Below are 27,951 nucleotides of genomic sequence, written 5' to 3'. Positions count from 1 at the left end.
AAAAAATTGGCCTCTGTGGTCATATGAGTGTAAATCGGCCGAAAGCTATGTATTGGGGCTATATCTAAATCTGAACCGATTTCAACCAAATTCGGCAAGCACAGCTACAATGCTAATTCTATTCCCTGTGCAAAATTTCAACCCAATTGGAGTAAAACTCTGGCTTCTGGGGCCATATCGGGAGAAATATATATATGGGAGCTATATCTAAATCTGAACCGATTTCTTCCAAAATCAATAGGAATCTATTCTGAGCCAAAACACATACCTGTGACCAATTTGAAGTCGACTGGACTAAAACTGCGACCTAGACTTTGATTACAAAATGTGTTCACGGACAGACGGACATTGCTATATCGACTCAGGAGCCCACCCTGAGCATTTTTGCCAAATACACCATGTGTCTATCTCGTCTCCTTCTGGGTGTTGCAAACATATGCACTAACTTATAATACCCTGTTCCACAGTGTGGCGCAGGGTATAAAAATTGGTGTTCGGTCGGAGCAGGGATTGAACCCACGACCCTTTGCATGCAAGGCAGACATGCTAACCACTGCTCCACGTTGCCAACAAATGTATGTTTCTGTTAAATAATGGTATGTTTGCATGGGCTCGATAATTGTCTTCTGATGACTATAACAGCCACGTAGCCCGGTGGATAGTGTGTTGGCTTACAAACTGTATGGTCCTCGGTTTGATTCTTCGTCCAGGCGAAAGGTAAAATTTAAAACATTTATAAAATTGAATAATTTCTTCAACATTATTTGTATTGCAGAAAACGGTGCCAAGAACTAAAAAATTTCGTGGAAGTGAATATTATGTGAGGGAATGAGCACAATCTTCTTTGGGGAAAATTCTTCCAAGCATATACTATTTTTGGGCCCAAAATGCTTCCAAACGTATAATATGTTCACATGAAACAAACATATTAATGTTTCGGCAGTATCCAATAATATATGTGCTTCCTGCAAAATATGTTTGGAACATATGTTAGAGAAGCGAATTTGAAATCCTAGAGTCGAATTTGAAAAGCTAAATTCGTATTTAGGCTGCTTCTGCAATTTTCAAATTCAAATTTATTTTCAAATCATGTCTAATAAAACTGATGCATTGATTTTTCATGAAATACTACACTGTTAGAAAAATATGTTTTTCATATGTTCCGATATAAACAAAATGTGTTTCGGGCACGATTTTAAACCACAATATATTTAAGTGCGAACATGTAATGTTCCTAAACTAACACTAAATGTTTGGGACATCTATGTTAATATGTTAGAATATATTATGTTTGGGGCATGAATGTTTCATAAAAATCATATGTGTGAATACAAACATATATAAATTTACAAATTTCGACTAAACATACATATGTTGTGATATTTTATTCAAAGCGACAGAGAGAGAGTATAGAGAGAAATAGAGATGGAAACCGGGAGACTTGACGAAAGATATCAATATAACACAGCAAAAGAGTCAAAAGAGAACAATTTCTGTGAAACCGCTTGTATGTTGTTTCGGAAAACTGTTTTATGATAAGGCCAAAAATTTGATATGCTTAAGTCTAAATATTATTTAATTTGAATAAAGAGAATAGACATTCGGAACCAAGAGAATAGACATTTGAAAACCAACCAGCATATGTTTTCGCCTGAGAGCAGCATTTTATGTATGTGTGGACATGTGTTTTGTTTATCATTTTGGTACTGTGGGCACAATTTGTTTCTTGGTTCATTAAAAGAAATCAGGGGTCTTCATAAAAATAGCGAAAGGGCATTATACACTTTTTAGAGTTGGGACAGTAAAATGAAATAAGGAGGAAATAGTGAAAAATTACACAGTAAAATGTAAAAAAAACAAACTTTAGTTCCTCTTTAGTAGTCCACGAGGAGTTGACGGACACCATTAAATATAAAAGCGGGCATTAAGTTCGAGTTTTACAGCTAAAACAATTTAAAAAGTTTATTTTCTTTAAAATGAATTATTAAAGAAAAATAAAAGGAATTTTAGAGCGATGGTGTTAAATGCTAGTAAAAAACTGTTCACTCCTAAATAAATGTATGTTTATATTATAAAATTATGTATGTATGTTTATACTCGACTCCACGTTCTTCTTTTGTTAGTTTTTTTAATTCCTTCCAAATTTTAAAGTTTTGTCCAAAAACAGTTTTTTATTACAATATTGTTATTTTTGCAATAAAAAATAATATTTTATCCAAAAAGCAGTCAATTTCGTTTATATCAAGCACTGTTACTGACTATAAATCTTTAATAACGCACATTTCGAAGTTTCATTTAAAAAAATTTAATATAGTATAAATATAAATGTGTAAATTAAAAAAAAAAAATGTTCGGTCGGAGCAGGGATTGAACCCACGACCCTTTGCATGCAAGGCAGACATGCTAACCACTGCTCCACGTGGCAAACAAATGTATGTTTCTGTTAAATAATGTAATGTTTGCATGGGCTCGTGGGCGCTGCAAACTATGCTATATAAATGTAACTTAAAACGATAATTATCTACTGGTGACTATAACAGCTACGTAGCCCAGTGGATAGTGTGTTGGCTTACAAACTGTATGGTCCTCGGTTCGATTCTCCGTGCAGGCGAAAGGTAAAATTTAAAAAATTTATAAAATTGAATAATTTCTTCAACATTATTTGTATTACAGAAAAAGGTGCCAATAACTAAAAAATTTGAAAATTACGAGTATGTTAGGGAATGAGCACAATCGTGTTTGGGAAAAATTCTTCCAAGCATATAATATTTTTGGCTCAAAATGCTTCCAAACATATAATATGTTCACATAAAACAAACATATTAATGTTTCGGCAGTATGCAATAATATATGTGCTTCCTGCAAAATATGTTTGGAACATATGTTAAAGAAGCGATTTTTTTTGAGGGTGTACATATCGCTCTAAATACTACAAACAGTTTTATATCAACTCTAATTGACTTTATTTTTGTATCTGACTTTACGAAATGGATATTATTACTATTCTAGTTACCCAATGCCACCAAATGATTTATAATCCATTGAAATAAAACAAAAAACTGTTTTTAATTTAAAGCTTTTACTATTAAATCCTGGGTTTTCAATTCAATGGTGGTCCTAGATGCACATTCGATTACCTATTTGCCGATGGAGAAAAAAAAAAACATTTTTTGATGCTATAGTAAAGTAACATAGTGATTGTGCATAGCTGGTCCTTACACGTATATGTATGTGTCTAGGTTCAAAAACTCGACATGAATTTGTTGGCCATATGCGCCCGTATATGTGTAAATGATGTCGAAGTAAAAGCTCAAATAATTGAATTTCCATTCGAAACCAATTGCGCCGCGTTGCCGTACCACATCTGATATTTTTATTCAATTAAGCAAGCATTCCAGCAACGAACTGGATGTGCTAAAGAAACTCTACAAATATGGCATATAATAGGCTCATATAGCACCAAAAAAAAAAACCTGTATAAAATAAACGTTTACTCAATATGTGGTATTTTTGGTTTGGTTTTTACACTAAATAACCGCAATATGTTACGAATATTATTACATATGAACGAGATACTTTTTTCATGCATCATTGACCAAAATGAACGAGCATTTATGACAAACCGTGTCTATTTTTTCAGTGTACACTGAAAAAAAAAAATAATATTGTCGTGAGGCCAAAGATTTTATGCGAATTTTACTTAGAATATAAGACTCATTTGTCTGTGACAAGGAAAAAACCTTGTCCAAAAGTCGATAAACTTTGCAATGAGGTCATTTTGTCCTTATAGTGATTCAACTTAAAACTAAATATCATTCCATGAAAGAAAATTTTGTTTGACTAATCACAACTTGGCTTTAATAATTCTGAAAAATTTTTCAAAATTAATGAAATCGTCTCTAAATGTGTTGACTTTTTGCATCTTGACTATATAACATACTTTCTAGACGAAAGTATGCTATATATCTTGACTGATAGCATACTTTCTAGACGAGTCTTAATTTGAATATTCAACACGTTTTAAAGCACTTTGAAGAAAAAAGCTGAAAAAACGAATAAATTAAATTTTGTTGTTATACCCTGCGCCACACTGTGGAACAGGGTATTATAAGTTAGTGCGTATGTTTGCAACACCCAGAAGGAGACGAGATAGACACATGGTGTCTTTGGCAAAAATGCTCAGGGTGGGCTCCTGAGTCGATATAGCCATGTCCGTCTGTCCGTGAACACATTTTGTAATCAAAGTCTAGGTCGCAGTTTTAGTCCAATCGACTTCAAATTTGGCACAAGTATGTGTTTTATATATATATACACGCAAAAAAATAATTCTTTCCTCCCAAACGAAATTTTGGACAAACAAAGTTCGTTTCTCATTTGCTTTTCGCTGTAAGGAAGTGTATTTGGAAGAAAAGTATATACTTTTTGTGATAAACATTTATTCTTTTCCAGGATGTAAAAACAATTTCATAAAGACTAGCTCAAAAAAAACATTATTTTCATGCTAATTGCATTGTCCCTCACATCTTTCTCACATCCACGAGGATTTTTAGTTCTTAACACCTTTTCCTGTAATACCAACAATGTAGAAGAAATTATACGATTTTATAAATTTTGAAATTTTTTTTTACCTTTCGCCTGGACGGAGAATAGAACCGCGGACCATGCACATTGTAAGCCAACACACTAACCACTGAGCTATGTACCTGTTATGGTCATCAATAGATAAATATCCATATAAGTTATATTTATATAGCATAGCTTGCGGCGCCCACGATCCGAATAAACAAAGTTTATTTAACAGAAACAGACATTTAGTTTGGCACCGTGGAGCAGTGGTAGCTACGTCCAACTCTCATGCCAAGGGTCGTGGGTTCGATCCCTGCTTCGGCCAAAGTTTTTTTTTTTTTGCTTTTGTTTTTTTTACATATATTCCAGATATATTCGGAAGATTCCGAAAAATGTTCAACATTCAACATATATATATATATATATATATATATATATATATATATATATATATATATATATATATATATATATATATATATATATATATATATATATATATATATATATATATATATATATATATATATATATATATATATATATATATATATATATATATATATATATATATATATATATATATATATATATATATATATATATATATATATATATATATATATATATATATATATATATATATATATATATATATATATATATATATATATATATATATATATATATATATATATATATATATATATATACAATATAGTCCGATTTACAGATATGACCACCGTTGATCAAAATTTTCCTCCGATTTACTTTAAATTGTGCACAGGAAATGGAAATATCATTTTTACTATGCATGCCAAATTTAGTTGAAATTGGGTCAGATTTTGATATAGCTGTCACATATATCTTTCGTCCGATACGAACTTATATGGCCAAAGAGGTCAAAATTTCACGCCGGTTTACTTGAAGTTTTGTACAGAGAGTAGGACTAACATTCTTACACATGCCAAAACTTCAAAATTTTCGAAAAGAAACTTTGGCCTCCGTGGTCATATGAATCTAAATCGGGCGAAAGATATATATGGGAGCTACATCTAAATCTGAAACCATTTGAGTCAAATTTAGTACACATTGATGACAATTACTCTCATGTTAAATTCATCGCTTCTGCCCAAAGTTTGCACCGCATCAGGATCTAAACAGAACAATTGCAGGACTGTTTTGGGGACTCTTTTTTTTTTTTGCTGGATATACATAATTTATTATTGATTCAGAGACAATGATGTATTTTCGGAAAAAAGCTTTAGCTGTAGACTCCAATAAATTAAATTAGGATACAGATCTCACTCATTGAATTTTCATTCTCTTTTTGCGATATATTAACAATGCTATTTATATACACGTACATGTAAGTTCCAAATACCAAATTATAATAGATACCTCAAAGTAAAAAAGTTTTCTTAATTTCAAAAAATAAATCTAAATCAATCACAAATAATCCTCAAAAAAAGTCTTAGCCTATATTTGAAGCTTTTTGATCTTTAACCAAAAGATTCAATATTTCCTTTAAGTTTATAGATATTTATTTAATTTGTTTTGTTTTTTGGTTTGTTCTTCAATCATATTTGTTGTTTTGATTTCAGCTTAAAACCCTTACGTTGATTAAACTAAAAGAGTAGCGCCAAGAGAGGAACGTATATTTGTCAAATTGATTTGGGCAAAGCCCTATATAGACTGGTTGGATGGACAGCCGTTTCGGTATTATCACATTCCTCATCAGCGTTCTCTACTTGCAGCAAAACTATCAACCAATTATTAGAATAAATTCGGGTAATTCACTAAACCCAATGTAAATTACACTCGAACCTGCTAAAAAAAGTTTTCGATAGTTGCCTTTGCCTAAAATAAATTTTGTACAAATATTCACCATTTCCTTTGCCAAAGTCAAATCATCGATTTGAGTGCAGTTGGCTGGGTTTATTTTGAGCGTGCTTCCTTTAATTTGTTTTTTATTGTTGGTTTGTTCTTCAATCATATTTGTTGTTATTTATTTTAATCAAAAATATTTTTCTTTGCTTTAAAGAAAATTTGCCTTACATCATATACATACGACTATAACGGTCAATATTTTTTTGTGTATAGTGTAAAATGCACTCATTTCGAAATATTTATAGTAAATTAAGATGATTTTTTAATCGAGCCAATATTGGCCTCTTCTATTATTGTATTAAAAGTGTAATGATATTTTTTTAATTCATAAATTTCATATTAAAAGAATTATACAATGTACAACAATAATTCAATAATCATAACAAAAAATATTTTTTAGTCTATTAAGAAAATATGGTAGTATATGGTATGTGACTTTATTGATTGAAGTGGTCCATTAGTTTTCTCTTAAAATGGTTCGAGAAGTCAAATGCCTTTAAGGAAACCGGAAGACAGTTCCATAACCTACAAATCCTTACCATAAATGACCGCTCATATATCAACGATGATATTCTCGGCAAAATAATTAATTGATTTCGTGTTAACCTGGAAAAACGAAATGATTGAGCAATATAGAGTGGTGACTGAGTGACGATAATACGATTGAAACATAGTAGATTCCTGATCATAACAAAGTCCTCAAAGGAACATTGAGCAAATGGCGAAACATGATCACTCATCCTGAGGCCGTAAACATATCTAATAATAATCCTATTAAAAACTACATGCAGCTTCCTCAGAATTCCTAGACCTGTGCCACAATAAACCTCCAATCAATACAGAATGTGAGACATCAATAAAGCATGCGAAATCCGTACTTTGACGGGTGTAGGTAAATAACAGTCAAGGTTGTATAAAAAGCGCAAACTTTAAATCACAGTCAAGGTAGACTCCTAAGCATCTTCTACTTTCAACAAATTGTACAAGAACACCAGTAAAGCGAATATCAAGTTGATAAGGAATGGACCCGAAATTGAGAGCTCTGGTCTTATCCGGTTTAAAGCGGAGGCGATTGACGGATGCCCACGGCCACACGAGAAAAGGTGTTGTTAATATTAGCCACATAAGAGCTCAAGTCAACTCGATATCCTGTGAAGGGTAAATTAATGTCATCCGTGAACAGATAAATCCTACAAACATTGGAGTCCGCAACCTGAACAATATCATTCATATAAATTAGAAAAAGTAAAGGCCCAAGAATTGAACCTTGAGGAATGCCTCTAACACATACCAAAATACTCGACTGCCTTCCTCCCAGTCTTACAAATTGTCGCCTTCCTGACAGATACGAAAATATCAATTTAGACGACGTTGAAGAAAACCCAAATTGATGCACAAGTTTATCTACCAAAATGTGATGACACACAGTGTCAAAGGCCTTACTCAAATCCAACGCCACCATATGGACATTTGAACAGTAAGTTCAAATTTTCCCTTACCTGCTCCGTAAGCGACAATAGTAACGAACAAGTACTACCACCTTCGCGAAAGCCAAAATGCCGATTACTTAGCAATCCGTCACCAATCAAGTGACTCAACATCTGGTCCTTCATGATCATCTCCAATAACTTAGAAAGTACACACTGAATACTAATAGGCCTGCAGTCTTCTACCGAATTTCTCCCTTTCCCAATGGACAATACACGTGCAACCTTCTAGTTATCCGGGTAGATGGATGTCGTAAGAATCATGTTAGCCAAAGCGTGAAGATAGGGTTCAATATAATTATAAACAACCTTCAAAAATTTCAATGGTATCAAGTCAGGACCAACTGCATTCGATTTCAAGCGCGTAAAGGCCGCCCTATGTTCAGCAAGGTCAATACATCTAAACGTGAACCCACTACCAGGATATAAATCAAACCTAGGTGTATCCTCAATTGCTGCTGATTGGAGGGAGACAGAGTAGCTATTCAATGCATCTGGGTCGTGTTCTACGCTTCTTACACTTTTTAGAACTTCGATGGATTTAGTCCAAGGACATTCTACAATATGTGTTGCATACGTTCTCGCGATAATTTCAGGTCACGATAAATTTTTGTTTCGTGGATTTCGATCAAATCTGGCCTTCATAATAGCGGGTTAGAAATGGTAGTAACATGAAGTTGATTGCAATACACATCAGTCACCATGTGTATTCAAAACATTAAACATATTTTGTGTTTGATTTTATGGTTGAGTTGGTGAAATATACTTTAATAAAAGCAATTTCAATTGTATAAGAGAATATACAGAAATCTCATTGGCACATATACCTATAAACTAACCACAAAAGTGTAAAATTTATTGAAAGGATTCCAAATTGAAATTTCCCCAAGATTATTAGCTTTAAATTAAAACTCATTTATATATATTTGGATTTTTCTTGCCACTATGGAATTTTTATTATTTCCTATTTCGTTCATATTTTCAGGTCTGTGCATTATCAAAACGTAGTATGATTTTGCAGCCCGATATACCACCCTACAATGATATTCAAGCACCGCCTGGTGCTGCCTCAGGCCAAGCAGTGTCCTCGGGTACCTTGTTAGTTCATCAGTCCCGTGGTCATTCCCAGCAGCAGCAGCAACAACATTATCCATCGGCTTTAGCCTCAACGAAAAGCATTCAACAGAATAATATAATTATAGCCAATGCTGGGCTGAGTTACGATGATGTCCTGAATGACGATTTTCAATTTGATATGGATGGCCATGATGTGATGGTTTTCTTGCATATACAAAAGACTGGTGGTACTTCATTTGGTCGTCATTTGGTGCGTGACTTGGATTTAAAGGTAGGTATCGTTGTTTCTTTTTTTTTTTTTTTGGTATTTTCGTTTTCGATCATTTGCATAGGTCCCCACATTGAGTTTGTGTTTGTTTTTAGTCCTAATGCCTAGGTATTTATGTTTCTAGGGGAATATTGAAGGTCAAAAGCATTTCAGTCTTTGTGTTTTGTATACCCTCCACCATAGGATGGGGGTATATGTACTTTGTCATTCCGTTTGTAACACATCGAAATATTGTCCTAAGACCCCATAAAGTATATTCTGGGTCATGGCGAAATTCTGAGTCGATCTATGCATGTCCGTCCGTCTGTTGAAATCACGCTAACTTTCGAACGAAACAAGCTATCGACTTCAAATTTGGCATAAGTAGTTGTTAGTGATATAGGTCGGATGGTATTGAAAATGGACCATATCGATCCACTTTTACGTATAGCCCCCATATAAACGGACCCCCAGATTTGGCTTGCGGAGCCTATAAGAGAAGCATATTTCATCCGATCTGGCTGAAATTTGGTACATGGTGTAAGTATAGGGTCTTTAACAACCACGCAAAAATTGCTCCATATCGGACCATAATTATATATAGCCCCCATTTAAACCGATCCCCAGATTTGACCTCCGGAGCCTCTTGGGGGAGCAAAATTTATCCGATCCGGTTGAAATTTGGTACGTGGTGTTAGAATATGGTCTATAACATCCATGCAAAAATTGGTCCGTATCGATCCATAATTATATATATCCACCATATAAACCGATGCCCAGATTTGACCTCCGGAACATCGTGGAGGAGTTAAATTCATCCGATTTGGTTGATATTTGGTACATTTCGCTAATAACAACCATGCCAAAATTTTTCCATATCGGTCTATGGTTATATATAGCCGATTCCCAATCACACAAAAATTCTCCCATATCGGTTCATAATCATGGTTGCCACTCGAACCAAAAATAATCTACCAACATTTTATTTCTATAGAAAATTTTATCAAAATTTTATTTCTATAGAAAATTTTGTTAAACTGAATTATATACGTATATAATCGGTCTTTTTTTTGTTTAATATATACCCCGTATGGACTAACTTACAATTTAGAAGAAGTTTTAAGATACCTTTCCATCGACAAGTGTTACCGCAAGCCAAGTAATTCGATTGTGGATGACAGACTTTAGTACGCAATCCATGGTGGAGGGTACATAAGATTCGGCCTGGCCGAACTTACGGCCGTATATACTTGTTTTAAAGTAACGTCTTTTAGAAATATTCGAAATATTAAAAAAAATCCAATATTTAAAGAATGAACTGAAATGGACGCATTTGAGAACTAAATCTAATCTAAAACGATTGCTTGGATAAAAAAGTGACCTGTACACACAAAAAAATTTTTTCTGATTCAATCACGAAATTAATTGATCCAATTAATTTTTTAATTGAAATGTCTTCAATCACGAAAATGATAGCATCAATCACAGTTTTAATTGGGCATAGAAAAAAATCTTGATTAAAACATTCATTGATTTCATTACCAAAATTCAATTAATTTGTTAATTGATTCAAATAAAAATTTAATTGATGTTGATTGCAAAACTCAATTAATTAATTAATTAAAAAAGGTAACTATTTTCACTTACATTCTGACTTGGCTTAGAATTTTTATTTGGATTAACAATTGATTGTTTGAAAAAAAAAATGTAATTAAAAATTTAAAAAAATGTTCATCACTTTGATTGAAAGTTAATTGTATCAATCAACTTTTTAATTAAAAATTTTAAAATTTTCAATCATTGACTTAATTAACATAATGTTTCTATCTTGATTAAAAAGTTAATTGTACCAATTAATTTATTAATTGAAAAAAAAAATTCAACTTCAAATAACTTTTTAATTGGAAATATTTTGGTGATATTTTGTTCTGTGTACCAAACTTCCTTACAATAGAGACATATTTTCGACCTGACAGAATGAGCGGCGAAAGGACATAGCTAAATATTTGCAAAAAATTGTATTTTTTTCTAGGAAACAAGAACATGGTTCCATTTAAATCTTATGATATTTAAAATTAGAAGAACAATATCATCATCCTTAATGTTATAATCCGTATGAAAAAATTTTTTTCTTGGCGAAAAACAACGCCATATGACACAAAAGTTGAAAATTAATTTAAAAATTATATTTGTAAACTATAGTTCCTTGTTTATTTGCGTTTAAATTTCGTGCAAGTGCACGGCAACTCCAGTCGAAACTCGGTTTTACGAACGATATGTCGTCAAGTGTTGGTCAATTTTAGAAAATTACATTATGTATAGAAAATTTTACCACATTGGTGAACTTCTCTCTTATGACTGAGTGCTGCCCGATTCCATGTTAAGCTCTATGACAAGGGACCTCCGAGTCCGAACGGCGTTCCACATTGCAGTGAAACTACTTAGAGAAGCTTTGAAACCCTCAGAAATTTCACCAGCATTACTGAGGTGGGCTAATCCACCGCTGAAAAACTTTTTGGTGTTCGGTCGAAGCAGGAATCGAACCCACGACCTTGTGTATGCAAGGCGGGCATGCTAACCATTGCACCACGGTGGCTCCACGGTGGCACATAAAACCACGTACAAGGCACTTGTGAACAAATAAAAGCGCAAAATGAAAAAAATGGTCGCCTTATATGGGGGCTATATATAATTACGAACCGGATATGGACTAATTTTTGTGTGATTGTGGATCGCTATATCTGAGGGCTATATATAACTATAGACCGATAGCGGCACAATGTACCAAATTTCAACTGAATCGGGCGAAATTTGCTCTTTCAAATCTGGGGATCGGTTTATATGGGGGCTATATATGATTATAGCCGGATAAGGACCAATTTTGGCATGGTTGCTAAATACTAACACCACACCAAATTTCAACAGGAACGGGTGAATTTTGCTTCTCCAAAAGGCTCCGGAGGTAAAATCTGGGGACCGGCTTATATGGGGGCTATATATAATTATGGACCGATATGGACCAATTTTTGCATGGTTACCCTTCCAAGAGGCTCCGGAGTTCAATTCTGGGGATTGGTTTATATGGGAGCTATATATAATTATGCACCAATATAGATCAATTTTTGCATGGTTGTACTAACTACACGTACCAAATTTCATCCGGATTGAATGAATTTTGGTCCTCCAAGAGGCTATATATAATTATGGACCGATATGGACCAATTTTTGCATGATTATTATAGACCATATATTTACACGACGTACCATATTTCAACCGGATCGGATGAATTTTGCTCTTCCGAGGCTCCGGCGTTCAAATCTGGGGATCGGTTTATATGGGACTTATATATAATTATGGACCGATATGGGCCAATTTTAGCATGGTTGTCAGAGACCATATACTAACACCACGTACCAAGTTTCCACCAGATCGGATGAATTTTGCTCCTCCAAAATGCCCCGGAGGCCAAATCTAGCGATCGGTTTGTATGGGGGCTATATATAATTATGGACCGATATGGACCAATGTTTGCATGGTTGTTAGAGACCATATACTAACTCCACGTACCAAGTTTCAACCAGATCGGATGCGTTTTGCTCTTCCAAGAGGCTCCGGAGTTCAAATCTGAGGATCGGTTTATGTGGGGGCTATATATAATTATAATTATGGACCGATATGCACCAATTTTTGCATGGTTGTTAGCGATCACATACTAACACAATGTACCAAATTTCAGCCGGATCGGATGAAAGTTGCTTCTCTCAGAGGCTCCGCAAGCCAAATCTGGGGATCGGTTTATATGGGGCTATATATAATTGGACCGATATGGGCCAATTTTTTGCGTGGTTGTTAGAGACCATATACTAACACAACGTACCAAGTTTCAACCAGATCGGATGCATTTTGCTCTTCCAAGAGGCTCCGGAGGTCAAATATGGGGATCGGTTTATATGGAGGCTATATATGATTATAGACCGATATGGACCAATGTTGGCATGGTTGCTAAATACTAACACCACGTACCAAATTTCAACCGCAACGGGTGAATTTTGCTTCTCCAAAAGGCTCTGGAGGTAAAATCTGGGGACCGGCTTATATGGGGGCTCTATATAATTAGGGACCGATATGGACCAATTTTTGAATGGTTATTAGAGACCATATACTAACACCAGGTACCAAATTTCAATCGGATCGGATGAATTTTGCTCCTCCAAAATGCTCCGGAGGCCAAATCTAGGGATCGGTTTTTATGGGGGGCTATATAATTATGGACCGATGTGGACCCATTCTTGCATGGTTGTTAGATACCATATGCTCATACCTCGTACCAAGTTTCAACCGGATCGGATGAATTTTGCTCCTTCAAGAGGCTCCGGACTTCAAATCTGGGGATCGGTTTATATGTGGGCTATATATAATTAAGAACCGATGTGAACCAATTTTTGCACGATTGTTAGAGACCATATACTAACATTACGTACCAAATTTCAACCGGATCGGATGAAATTTGCTTCTCTAAGAGGCTCCGCAAGCCAAATCTGGGGGTCGGTTTATGTGGGGGCTATACGTAAAAGTCGCCCAATATGGCCCATTTGCAATACCATCCGGCTTACATATAACATATAATAACAACTATGTACTTATGCCAAGTTTCAAGTCGATTCATGTCGTTCGGAAGTTAGCTATGTGTTACAAACGGAATGACAAGGTTAATATACCCCCCATCCCATGGTGCAGGGTATAAAAATAATAATGGTCCCGAAAAACATGTACTGGTTGTATCAAATTCTATCATTTAAATCATAGAATATTTTTGTCAAATTTGAGGACCATAATATTCCTGACCGAAACACCTATACAAGTTGAACTAAAGCTAGAAGAACGTGGTAACATACGGACGGACAAACTGCCAAACGGACATGGCTAAATTAACTGAGGAAGTAGTTCTGAGCTCATTTGACAAAACCAATATATTTCTATCTCGCATCGTTTTGGCCATTGCAAACATATGCACCACACAGTGGAGCAGGATAAAAAATAGTTTAAACAAAAGAAATCTACATCAAAGACATTAAAAATAAAAATAAATGTACAAATTCTGGCCATAGTTCTATACCTTTTTGTTAAACAAAACAAAAACATTTTTACAGTATACACAAAACCATCTCATTTCTTTATATTTTCCAAAATTTTGCACGTATTGCATTTTCTTTCTTTGTCAACAAAAAGATTATCATTTTTACCATTACCATTAAATTTATGTCCTTACTGGTAAGTCATTGAAATTTAATTTTGTTCCTCCTCTTTTGAATATTCTTAATAATAATGTAGCTGAATTAATTTTGGCTGTCCACCAGAGAAAGGTGGAACAATCTACCTGGATTGGCATAAATGTCTACTTAGGGAATCTGGTCAGGATTTGATTGTCGTCTGTCTTTACCCATGTCAGACATGATTTGTTTGTTGTGCCAGCGTATGTTTTGAATATTAAAAAAAAAAGTGACTTTTAAAAAGAAATGAAAAAGTTTAATGAAGTATTTATGGACACAGGTAGACAACTTGGTAGGTGGATCAAGGCCCATTTGGTTATATCTCCATAAAGTCATTGTGCACGTTCGCCTGTGTAATTGTTGAGTAAATTATGTTGAAAATTAATGGTAATTTCCATTTGAGTTTTAATGTTTTTTTAATTGTGAATATTGCCAGTGAAGTTCAAATGAATTGCCAACCATAATGAACATGCCAAATGTGTTACTTTAAATTATATTGCCATTCATTATTCAGTGGTTTCATTGTAATTACTTTACGAAGTAAAAGCGATATGCTTTTTTTATAGTTTTTTTTTTTTTTTTTTTTTTATATATGTGTGTGTAGATTATTTATAATATTTTGCATATAAATTTTAATTAATCAGAAAAGTTTGTTGTTATTTACAATTTATTAAATACAATTTCAGGTAGAAACTTTAGAAACCAAGCAAAAAAATTTGGAAGTTCTTCCAAAGGCACAACTTTAAAAGCACTTCCAGAAGATGTACTCACACTGATGTTCTTTATTTAAACTACACAGGAAATTCTTTTCATTCAATTTTTTATAACATGCTTTTTTCACATTTTTAATGGGTAATTTTAACTTTTTTGTTTAAAATTGGTTAAAAACAGTTTAAGAATTCATAAAATGTTACAAATTATTAAAATTTTGTCAAAAAATGCAAAATCCAATCTAAAACAATATTGCATTTTTGAAAATATTTGAGGTCAAACGTTTCAGGCAGGTATTAGAATCCATTAAAAATTATAAAAAATTATAAAAAAAAAATATTTATTTGACAAAATATCACAGATTAATTTACATACAAAACATTGAATGCGGATCACACACTGAAAAAAATATTGACCTAATATGGAAGATTATGCAACTTAAATTTTAGGACTCAAAATTTACGCAAAGCTAACGACAAACTTCTTTAATACAATGACATTTTAATTAAAAGAAAGTTTATAATCCTTGCTTCAAAGTTTTTGTCATTAAATTTAGGACACAAATCTTGAAATTTTGTGTCTCTCTGCTGAAGTTGTAGATCTTTGAAATAAGGTAAATTTTCCTTAAAATAAAGAAAAACATTTTTAATTTAAAGAAAAAACAAAGAAAGTCTTTAACTCAACTGACATATTGAATTTTTAAATTTAAGATAAAAACGCTTCAAATATAGGCTAAGACTTCTATTAAAGATTTGCATCTTTGGTTTAAAGTTTTTTTTAACATTAAGAAAACTGTTTTACTTTGAATTACATGGCATAGTTTGGATTTTGAAATTGGAATTTGTTTGTACATAAATACCTTTATTATTATTATCGCAAAAAGAAAATAAAAACTCGATGAATGAGATATGTATCCAATTTTAATTTTATTGATCCTAGATTTAAAGCCAGGGAGGTCCGTAAAAAATGTCTTTATTTTAAAGAAGCCGCATCTTTGGCTCGCAATCAATACCAAAACCCTTAAAGGAAAGTCAAAATCTTTGGATCCAAGTAAACTTTTTTTTGAGTGCATCTAAAGAAGTAATGCAAATTCAGTGCACCGGCTGTTGAAATGGAGGACTTCCGTCCTATGACAAGCCCATGTTAAATTCATCGCTTCTGTGTCAATTTTGCAACACTTCCGTATCCAAAAAGAACATTTTCAATACTTTTTTGGCGACGCTTTTTTGCTGGGAAAATAAAAATATTGAAAATAAGCGCAATAGTTGCAATTTTTATATACCGATACAAATTTTACGATTTTACTTAGTCGGACGGGTTTATAATTAACGAGAATTTGTCCCTTCCATAATAAAAAAATAAACGTTTTTTGGTAGTAAAATTTATTATTGCGAACTTGCCAACCCTAAACTCATAGAAAAAAGACTGCTATTAATTGCCAACGATGACTGTTGTGTTTTAGCATACAAACAAAAAACGATTTTTTAGCAGTAGACGGTAAAAGGAAAAGAAAGATCTTCTATTTTTGAAAAAGCAGACATACTGCCGAAAAGTCAGTAGCGTGCTTCAGATCTGAATACCAATATAAATTCACTTTGGTCTTTCTGATAAGAGAATTACTATTGCAGTAAGCCTAAAACATTGGGCATCTTAAAACCTTCAAAAATTATAAAACAATTGGTAGCTTTTGAATATGCAATAACATTTGTAACAAAATTCACTTCTTAATATATTACGCCACAGGAGATTAAAATTTTTTTAATTTATTCCAAAATATCGATAAAAACTGACAAAGTATGTTGCTACTACCTCAAAAAAAATAAAAAACGCTTCTATAACATATGCCCCAAACACATTTTGCTTCAACCATATATATTTTCAGGATTGTTCCAAACTAAATATTGTGTGTATTGTTCAAACATATTATGTTTCACCTTAGGGCATACACCGGTAGAAAAAAAAATTTTATGAAATTTTCTTTGTTTGGATATATTTTTAAGGCGCCAATTTGTTACTTCCATTATTTTACTTGCAGCATACTCTCTAGGTCTCTCTTTCTAAACACATATATGTTTATAGGCTATTTCTAAATTAATATATGTTTGCGTCTAATCATATTATCTTTACAAACAGTTTATGTCCCAAACATAATATGTTCTAATATATTAACATATATGTCCCTAACATGTTATGCTAGTTTATGAACATTATATGCTTGCACTTAAAAATATTGTGTTAAAAAATTTGAGTTCCAAACATATAATTTTTATACCCAAACATATGAAAAAAGTCTTCGTCCGTGTAGGTCAACAAACATTTGTGGTTGTTATAGCCGAGAACTGAAGCGATATCTAATTTTTTTCCGCAAACACGTTTGCTAATTCAACAGTACTTTTGTTATTTCAGCAGAGAAAAATGTTTACTGTTTCAATTAAGGAATGTTTATTGAAACAACTACATATATTAACTCATTTCCTTTTTTGAGCAGACAAAAACTTCTATTATAGCTAACTTTTTTGCTGATTAACAAATTTTTTGTTGAGTGTAGTGACCTTCACTTTCGACTTTTCAGCCCTTACTATAGCCTTCACTATAGGATGGCTGGTATGGTAACATTGTCATTACGTTTGTAATACATCGAATTAGTGGTCTCAGTATACAGTATATACCGAGCAAAAAATTACTTTTAGAAACTTACTGAATATAATCACTTGTAAAACACATTGCCAATTTTCGGCAAAAGTCTTTCCTTGAAGTAAGATCTGCATCCGAGTCATTTTGGAAACATAGAGGTTCTGGGTCGTGGTGAAATTCTGAGTCCATCTAGAGATGTCCGGCCGTCTGTCTCTTGAACTTCCGAACGAAACAAGCTACCAACTTGAAACTTACCAACAGTACCTAGTATTGATGTAGGTCGATTTATATAATCGACTCTCAGACTTGACTTCCGGAGCCTCTTGGAAGAGCCAGTTGCATCCGATACAGTTGACATTTGATATGTGCTGTTAGTATATGCCCTCTAACAGGCATGCAAAAATTGGTCTCTATCGGTCCAGTTTCCCTGGCAACACTGACTATGAGCTATAGTCAGATTCAGATAAAACACCCATAAACATGTAACATACCCCTTAATTTTCTTAAATATCTCCCATACCTATATCAATGTTACCCCACAAATGCTTATAATTTCTAATTCAGTAAGGGTGGTTTAGGGTCCCAGCAAAAAAATTTGGAAGTTCTTCCAAATGCACAACTTTAAAAGCAATTCCAGAGGATGCACTCCCAATGATGTTTTTTATTTTAACTACCCAGGAAGTTATTTTCATTCAATTTTTATAACATGCTTTTTTCGTAATGGGTAATTTTAACTTTTTTTGTTGCAAATAGGTTAAAAACAGAGTAAGAATTCATACACACAGAGAAGAGCTTGGTTGGAATTCGGTTGTAACTACACTCAAAAAAAAGTGAACTCTCTATTTCACTAAAGCCATATTAACTTTATATTAGTTCATAGAATCATTATGTTTGGAAAAAGTTTATTTTAGTCAAATAATTTTTTGCGTATGTTAGTTAAATGAACTAATAAACGGGAAAAAGTTATACACAAATAAAGCATAAAGATTTCCTAATTTCGTATTTCTTACAAAATAGTTCATTATTTCTTTAAATTTGTAAATTTTACCAAAAATGTGTCCATCATGAACTTCGTATGTCACTAAAGACATTCTTGCAATTTTGAACTCCAAGATTTCTCTTAAAACTACAAAATTTTCTTTAACTACTGAAAAAATTTAGTTATGTCTAATAAATTTTCTTGAATTTGTCGAAAAATATTTACTTATTTTTGCCATATCGGAGTGATGCCAGCGCTTGTAATACCGTTTAGTTAAAATTTTCTAAAAAAGTTCCAAATTTTCTAAAATTAATCGAAAGTTATCTTTCCTGGTGGGTTCACTGTTTTTTCAGTGTAGGAACATTCTATATTTAGAAATATATATAAGTTGTTCATATCAATTTTCAGTATTTACATGTATTTGTTCGTACTTATAACCATTCGGTGAGATTTTCAACAGATTTTCTGTTGTGTTACAAGATAAATGTTAGTGGCAACCAAATCTACACACAAAAAAAATTTTCTCTGATTCAATCACCAAATTAATTGATCCAATTAATTTTTTAATTGAAATGTCTTCAATCACGAAAATGATAGTATCAATCACAGTTTTAATTGGGCATAGAAAAAATTCTTGATTAAAAACTTAATTGATTTTCTCAGCAAAATTCAATTAATTTTTTAATTGATTCAATTAAAAATTTAATTGATGTTGATTGCAAAACGCAATTAATTTATTAATTAAAAAAGGTAACTATTTTTTATTACTTAGTTAGATTGCCTTAGAGTTTTTATTTGGATTAACAAATGATTGTTTGAAATACATTTTTAATTAAAAAAGTAAAAAAAAATCAGCACTTATTTTTAACTGAATTAGTCTTCCGAATTTGATTAAAAAGTTAATTGTATCAATTAATTTTTTAATTAAACATTTTAAAAATTTCAATCATTGACTTAATAAACTTAATGTTTCTATCATGATTAAAAAGTTAATCGTATCAATTAATTTATTAATTGAAAAAATTTTCAACTTCAATTAACTTTTTAATTGGAAATATTTTGGTGATATTTTTTTCTGTGTACCTACTTTTAATAATTTTGATTCAAGTTGGTTGATACAACCAACCGTAAAAACATTTCTTATCTATCAGTTAGTAGCCACCATTTTCATATGGTAGTTACAGCCGAATGATATTTCAAATACTTTTTAATTGTCATTTGATGATATTAAAATTAATTGAAGAAGAAAAATGTTCATATTTAATACAGAATTTTTAAATCGAGGAATGTGGCAAAATTATACAATCTTCATCATGGATGGGATCGCAACACATAATGAATCATCTAAGAAAGGGATGTTTCCTGTGGACAAAAAATTCAAAACATTGGTTTGTATTGAAAATATTTTTTTTAGATAACTCAAAATAACTCCATGTACCGAATTTCTAGCATGTATGGCAAACAAACATGGAAGAGTGGTTTAACATGAATCCTGCTGGTTCCGATACTCTCCCATAGAGATTGGTTCCAATGGTATGGTTCCCGAAGATAAATATAATGTTTATACATATGGAGATTACATACGATTCTGGACTTCTAATAACCATTTCTAGTTGAGTTTTAGAGGAATTTTTAACTTCCTTTCTAAGCGTGCAAGAGTATCTGCCTCTCATATGATTTCAAATCTAAATTCTATAGATCTTTACCCGCAGTAATCGAATGAGTACCATAACTAAACTCGGGAAATTTTACTTTGGGTGATCTGTGCGCTTTTTTCCCTGAAGTTAATTCGGGAGACCGGTGTAACTGAGGATTATATCAAACCCATACCGGTATAAAGCAATGTGAAATTTGCTCATCAATTCATGGTTCTAGATTTAAAATTTCAGGAAAAATAAAGTACATGTAGATTTAAAATTGTAATCAAATTGGATAAAGTGTCGGTTTCCTAGTTTCAAGAATTCAAATCGGAAGATCGGCACTTTTTGGGAGCCTATAATAACTTAAGATTTCAATTTTCAAGTAAATCGGATAGAAATTGCGATGTCTCGATGATAAAGAACCCAATGCATGGGCCGATATAGCCCATTTTCAAACTTGACCTGCCTGCAGACAAAAGAATTTCAACACGATAACTTCATTATTGAAGGCTGTAGCGTGATTACAAAAGACATTTGATCAAATATATTGTTTTTTGATTTATACTATACATACATATATTTAAAAAAATATATATATAATATAATATTTAATTGAGAAGAAATTGGGTTTTAATTTGGTCATGAGCACTATTAAGGTCGGGCAGCACAACCGAATGATGAAGCAACCACCAATGTCGTCGGCTGACCCAACCAACACCATACGATATATTAGTTGTGTCGACCGAATCAGTCGGGTGGCACAACTGCCAACTGGTAGTTGCTACAACTGCCAAAATGAGGTTGGCAATAAATTCGATTGTCACAACCAATCTGTATTCTCTGTGTAATATGGTACACATCATTTAAAATTTGTTGAAAAAAAATTCTAAATCCAATCTGAAAAAATTGTGAATTTTTGAAAATATTTGAGGTCAAACGTTGCAGACAAGCGTTAGAATCCATTAAAAATTATAAAAAATTATAAAAATGATTTATTTGACAAAATGTCTCAGAATTTTTTAATTTACATCCAAAACATTGAATTCGGATCACACCTAAAGATGTGATGCAAATTCAGTGCAACGGCAGCTGAAATGGAGGACTTCCTTCCAATGACATCGCTTCTGCGTCAATTTTGCACCACTTCCGGATCCAAAAAGAACATTTTCATTATATTTTTGGCGACGCTTTTTTTGCTGGGATATGATATAGTCGGCCCGCCCGACTTTCTAGTTTACTTACTTGTTTTTTCCATAATTTAGATTTTTCTTTACCAAATTTTTAAAATCGAACTCTTCTATTGTTGTTTCTTCCTTTTAGCGCCCCTGTGAATGCCAAAGGCAACGTAAACGTTGCTACTGTTTCCGTCCACATCGCAATGAGAATTGGCTCTTTTCACGTTACTCCACCGGCTGGAAATGTGGCCTTCATGCCGATTGGACTGAGCTAACGAGTTGTGTTGATCAAGAATTGGATAAAAATGAAGGTGAATCAGCGAAACGTAGATATTTCTATATCTCACTTATACGTGAACCAATTGCACGATATATGTCCGAATATCGTCATGTGAAACGTGGAGCTACATGGAAGGGTTCTCGCCATTGGTGCCTGGGAAAACAAGCTACACAAAGAGAATTACCACCCTGTTATAAGGGCAAAGATTGGTTAGATGTAACAATAGATGAATTTGCTGGTTGTGAATCAAATTTGGCGGCAAATCGTCAAACAAGAATGTTGGCGGATTTAGCCCTGGTGGGATGTTACAATAAATCAGCTATGCCCTCACATGAACGTGATCGGGTAATGTTGGCAAGTGCCAAAAGAAATTTGGCAGCTATGGCTTATTTTGGCCTAACGGAGTATCAAAAGGTAAATTGTAGAAATTTTGATTTACTATATATACACTAAAAAAATACCTTGCTCAGAACGGTTTTTTTGCAAAGACCCCTTTTGAAGTTAGATGACATACACAGAAAAAAGTGAACTTTTTTATGGGAAGAATGAACTACCTCATCCGAAAACTAAATTGTATTCCAGTTTTTGAGATGTCCATAATGCGTTGTTAAAGTAAAGAGAACTAACAAAGATCCTTGAATTTTTAACTACCACTTAAGAAATTCTTCCTTCTTACAAAAGCAAAAATGAACTAAAAGTAAAGAAGAAAAGCATTGGCTCCAAATCATTGACATAATTAGTTCTAACTATTTTGGAGAAGTGTACGAAAATGTTCTTCTGTTAGCATTGAACTTATTTTTCCTGTCATTGAAATTTATACCAACGTTTAGTACACAACATTTTTGAGATATACTTGAAATAAAGAAAATTTTATTTGGTTGTGGATTTTTTTTAAATTAACTAAAACAAAATATGTTTTTTTGCAATAAGGATAACTTAATTTTTGCATTACTTTAACAACGGAAGTTTTTCTGTGTATATTCTGAACATTTGCTCCAACCTTCATTGATTTATTGGTGAAAATACTTAAAAATTATTTTCTCTAAAATTTCATTTAACACAAAAGTATTTTTTTTTATTTTGTTATTTTGCATACTCTCTTTTTATAAATTTGTTTTAATAATAAATATTTCCTATTTTTTCAGATCTCCCAGTATATATTCGAGGAGACTTTTAATCTTCGTTTTGCCATTCCATTTGAGCAGCACAATACTACCTTATCCGTATCGGCCATACATAATCTGAGACCGGATCAAAGAAGAAAAATAGAAGAATTGAATAGTTTAGATATAGAATTATACGCTTTTGCCAAAAATTTATTATTTGAAAGGTTGGTATAAAACTGTGCAACAAATGGGTATGGTGGTAGAAAATTAATTTTATATATAAAGAACCTTTGCGTGTACTTTAAAACCCTACATGGACATAAGTATACCTCCTTCAAAACTATACAAAATAAGTAAAATACACATCAATTTGCGGTACCCGAGTAAATATTAAAAAATCTAATTTGATATCATAGTTGTGAGCAAATCCGAAAATTGGTAAAACCTGATAATACCTAACGCCTTTGGAATCAGGTCTGATAAGATGTGGCTTAGATAATACTTTAGCTATAATTACAAAGAAAATTTTTTTATAAAATTTTTTCCCATTAAAGTCTTAATTGCGTTTTAGAAACTATTTATATAAACTTTCTACAATTGATTCAACAAATTTTTTAATTGAAAAAAAAAAACATCAATCACAAAAACAGTGGTGAACTTCTCTCTTATCACTGAGTGCTGACCGATTCCATGTTAAGCTCAATGACAAGGGACCTCCTTTTTATAGCCGAGACCGAGCGGCGTTCCACATTGCAGTGGAACCACTTAGAGAAGCTTTGAAACACTTAGAAATGTCACCAGCATTACTGAGGTGGGATTGATTTCTTTAACCCTTTCGACCCTAAAGTTGCATGTGGGCAACTTTTTGTGTTTTGAGACTCACTGTCAGCGTTGTTTTTGTTTTTGTTCATAAAACTGTAACGGTATCGAAAGCTACAAGTGTTTTCTACAAGTTGAATGAAAAATCAGCTAATTTGGTTGTCAATTAGTGAAAAAATTTTCATTAATACGCACGTACCTCAAGAAAAAAATATTTGCGAATTTAAAAAGAGGTTTTTATACATGTGACTTTTTTCAAAAATTACAACTAAAATGTTGAAAGTTTTTATTAAATCTATTGTAGTACATGTCAAATAAAATATTTCTGGAAGTCAAATCTTAGAATTGCAAAAAAACAACTGATGGGAAATTTTTAAAATTGAAAAGTTGCCTGTGGGCAACTTTGGGCAATTGTGGTAGTAAAATTACATATTTTTGAACATAAGACCTGGAGGAAAAAGGTTTGAAAAACAATGATTTTGAAAAAATTTTGAACTTCAATTGGGATGTCCCAGTGACGAGAAATGCGGCGATGATGTGGAAAACATATCTGCAGTGCAGTGGGGAATTTGGAAGGAATCGTAAAAAGGGAGGAAGCCACTTCTTGGCAACATACTAGTGGATTAGCACGAATATTGATGCTTTATAATACTTTGGTTTTTTACACCGCCAGTTAAATTGACATGAGTCACGCGTGATTCACGCGAAGCCGTGAATGAAATTTAAACCAAATCTCGTTAATGAAATTTAAACGAAACCTCGTGAATGTGCGTGAACAGGATTAAAGAAAAATGTGTGGCGGGTGAGCGTGAGTAAAAATCAAATTGTATTCGTGATTGTGAGTGAGTAAACTTTCTCCGAAATCACGCTTCCGATAAAAATTTACTTTCACGATCCAACCAACGCTCACGATCCAACTCACGCTCAAGATAAAATTCACGTTAACAATAAAATTCATATTCACGGTAAAACAGACACAAAAAGTCACAATCACGAACAAATTCACGTTCACGATTAAATTCAAGCTCACCGATTTTAATCACCTTTACATATTTGATCACGCTTAAGATTTCAATAGCGTGAGTCACGAGAAATTTCGTTAATTACCAGAATTTTATTTGTCGTGTTCCGAAAATATTCGTGACTTACGACAATCTCACGACAAATCTGAATTACGAAAATTGTCGTGAATCGTGCGAAAGCGTGAGACATAAACATTGTTCATGTGTGAGCGTGTACGAGTATGACTTTTCATTTCGTGACCGTGAATTCCTACCCACATGGCATGCGTGAGTACAAATATTTCTTCGTGAATGTGTTTGAGCGTGATTGAAATTCCGCTCACGCGCGCATCTAAGTATATATTTACTGTAAAATAACAAAAAACTTAACAAAAATCCAATAAAACGTAATACGTCTATCATTACAAAACAAAATAGTTTGTAGTCACAATTGCCCAAAGTTGCCCACAGGCAACATTCTCTACCGCCTAAACGAATGGGCGTGGCGACCCGAAATTTTGGCTAGACGCTTCTTAAATGACTTCAACATGATTAAAAGTAAAAAAAAAATTAGCGATACCTATAAAAATTCGGGGTCGAAAGGGTTAACTGAATCGATTCCTGCCATCATGGAAACTATACTTAATTTTAAGAACAGAGTTTCTGAACCAAAAAAAAAGTGTATGGTCCTGCTCATCCAATTTCTGTTTCTATGATCCTGTTTTCCGCGCCCTTACCGTCTATGATGGAACTTATTAAACTTTGTGTGATTTAATGGGATCCCTTCTGACCCATCTGTTTATATATGTTGAACCTTATTGAGTACGGCGGAGCTTATTGACTCATCGGGGTCCCTACTGACCTATCTCGAATACCTTGCTTGGGACTCGCTGTGGTCCTTACTGACCTATAGGGTCCTTTCTGGCCCATTTGGAGTATAGAATTATATTTAATTGAATTAAAAAGTTATATTTTGTAATATTTCACGAAAATTTTTCCAATTAAAATCTTAATTGAGTTTTAAAAAATATTCCCTTAAAATTTTAATTGATTCAAAAAAGTTTTTAATTGAAACAAAAATCAATCACAAAAATGAACAGTATCATTTAATTTTTTAATGGATTTTCAATTAATTTTTTAAATAATACCAGCATTTCTGTGATTGAAGACATTTCAATTAAAAAATTATTTGGATCAACTAATTTCGTGATTAAATCAGAAAAAAATTTGTTTTGTGTGCGTATAAATAAATCAAAAAAAAAAAAACACCGCTGAAAAATTTGTTGGTGTCCGGTCGAAACAGGAATCGAACCCACGACCTTGTCTATGCACCGTGGGCATTGCACTACGTTGGCTCCCTGTAGTTAAAAACATTTCATTTACAAATTAATTGGATTAATTAATTTTGTGATTGAGGACAAAAAATACTTTTTGTATACAGGTATATATTGCCCTATAAAGGGTGATACGGTCAAAATTTGATCAAGGGAAAACGCGTGTAAATCGGTGAAATCGTTTATTTAAAAAATCAAATTAAATTTCTTTTTCAAGTTCAATTAGTATAAAATTCAGGAAAAATATTCAGTTAGGTTTTCGCTTTTCCAAATCCGAATTGCCGGGCCTCACGCTTGACACCTGCCATCAGATTTTGTACAGCCACCTTGTCCACCTTCTTCGCCGCAGAAAGCCAGTTTGCCTTGAACTGCTGTTCGTCCTTAGCAGTTTTTGGTCTTCGGCGTACCACTCCATGGCCTTTTTACCGTAATGGCAAGATGCCAAATCCGACCAAAACAGTACAGAACAACCGTGTTTCTTCAGGAAAGGCAGCAGACGTTTATTCAAACACTCTTTCACGTAAATTTCTTGGTTGACAGTCCCGGAAGCTATGAAAATGCTGCTTTTCATGTCACAAGTACAGATGGCTTGCCAAACCAGATATTTTTTTGCGAACTTTGACAGTTTTATGTGCTTGAAAATATCTGCTACCTTTCCCCTTCCTTTTGCCGTATAAAACTCCTGTCCCGGAAGCTGCTTGTAGTCGGCTTTGACGTAGGTTTCGTCGTCCATTACCACGCAGTCAAACTTCGTCAGCATCGTCGTGTACAGCCTCCGGGATCGCGCTTTATCCGTTGTATTTTGTTTATCATCGCGATTTGGAGTCACTACCTTCTTGTAAGTCGATAGTCCGGCTCGTTTTTTTGGCTCGATGCACGGTTGTAGACGATACACCCAGCTTATTTGCGGCATCTCGGAGAGAGAGGTTAGGGTTTCGCTTGAAACTACCGGCAACTCTCTTTGTCGTCTCAGCGGCTTCCGGTTTTCGATTTCCCTCCGATCCAGACTTCCTGGCTGTCGACAAACGTTCCCCAAACACTTTGTAACGGTTGATTTGGCAACTTTTAGCGATTTTGCCACCTTTGCGTGCGTGTAGCTCGGATTTTTGCGATGCGCGAGCAAAATTTTGATACGCTGCTCTTCTTGCTTGGACGGCATTTTGACAACTGAAGAGTGAATTCCAAAATCAAAATAGGGGCAACATTCTACACACACACATTCAAAATGAGGAATGTTCAGGTTTTTAAATGCAAAATTGAAAGAAAAACGTCAAGTTTATATTGACCAAATTTTGACCGTATCACCCTTTATAGTTAGTAGAGGTCTGCGTCGAATAACTTTTCACTGCATGTATGCAATTCGCTGTCGAATATAGTACATACTCTGTCTTTCTCTCAGAGCGCAAGTAGTGAAGTGAAGAGAACACTTGCTTGTCAAATACCACCAAGTACTTATCCGAAACAATATGTGTTCCGAAAAAAAGGAACAATAAAAATGTAAGTACTTGACAAAAAGTACAACATGGATTCTCTTCACTTCACGTGGTACCACAAGTATTTCTCAGTATGTGCGAAGCAAAACTTTCCATTATTATTAATCATAGATATGTATGTATATCACATATTTCATATATTTATGTATGTCACACACTTACCTTAACGTTTGCCCCTCTTTATAACAAACCAAAACATATATTATGGAGACTAACTGTTTTTTTGTATTTCTGAAACTGC

General features: G+C 33.3%; 1 protein-coding gene across 2 annotated transcripts in view; it reads left to right on the top strand.

Annotated features, from left to right (window-relative positions):
- Positions 1-27,951, top strand: part of Hs6st (heparan sulfate 6-O-sulfotransferase) — a 456,475-nt gene that overhangs the window by 420,426 nt on the left and 8,098 nt on the right. For both annotated transcript variants that reach the window (XM_075290577.1, XM_075290576.1), the window contains exons 3-5: positions 8,929-9,291; positions 21,823-22,371; positions 23,103-23,287. In XM_075290577.1, coding sequence (XP_075146692.1) covers positions 8,929-9,291; positions 21,823-22,371; positions 23,103-23,287 — 1,097 coding nt within the window. The remainder of the gene's footprint in view (positions 1-8,928; positions 9,292-21,822; positions 22,372-23,102; positions 23,288-27,951) is intronic.

The sequence above is a fragment of the Haematobia irritans genome, chromosome 1, assembly GCF_050003625.1.
Source record: "Haematobia irritans isolate KBUSLIRL chromosome 1, ASM5000362v1, whole genome shotgun sequence".
Classification (NCBI taxonomy): Eukaryota; Metazoa; Arthropoda; class Insecta; order Diptera; family Muscidae; genus Haematobia; species Haematobia irritans.
The sequence above is the reverse complement of the archived record's forward strand: the minus strand, read 5'-3'. Positions and strand labels throughout refer to the sequence as shown.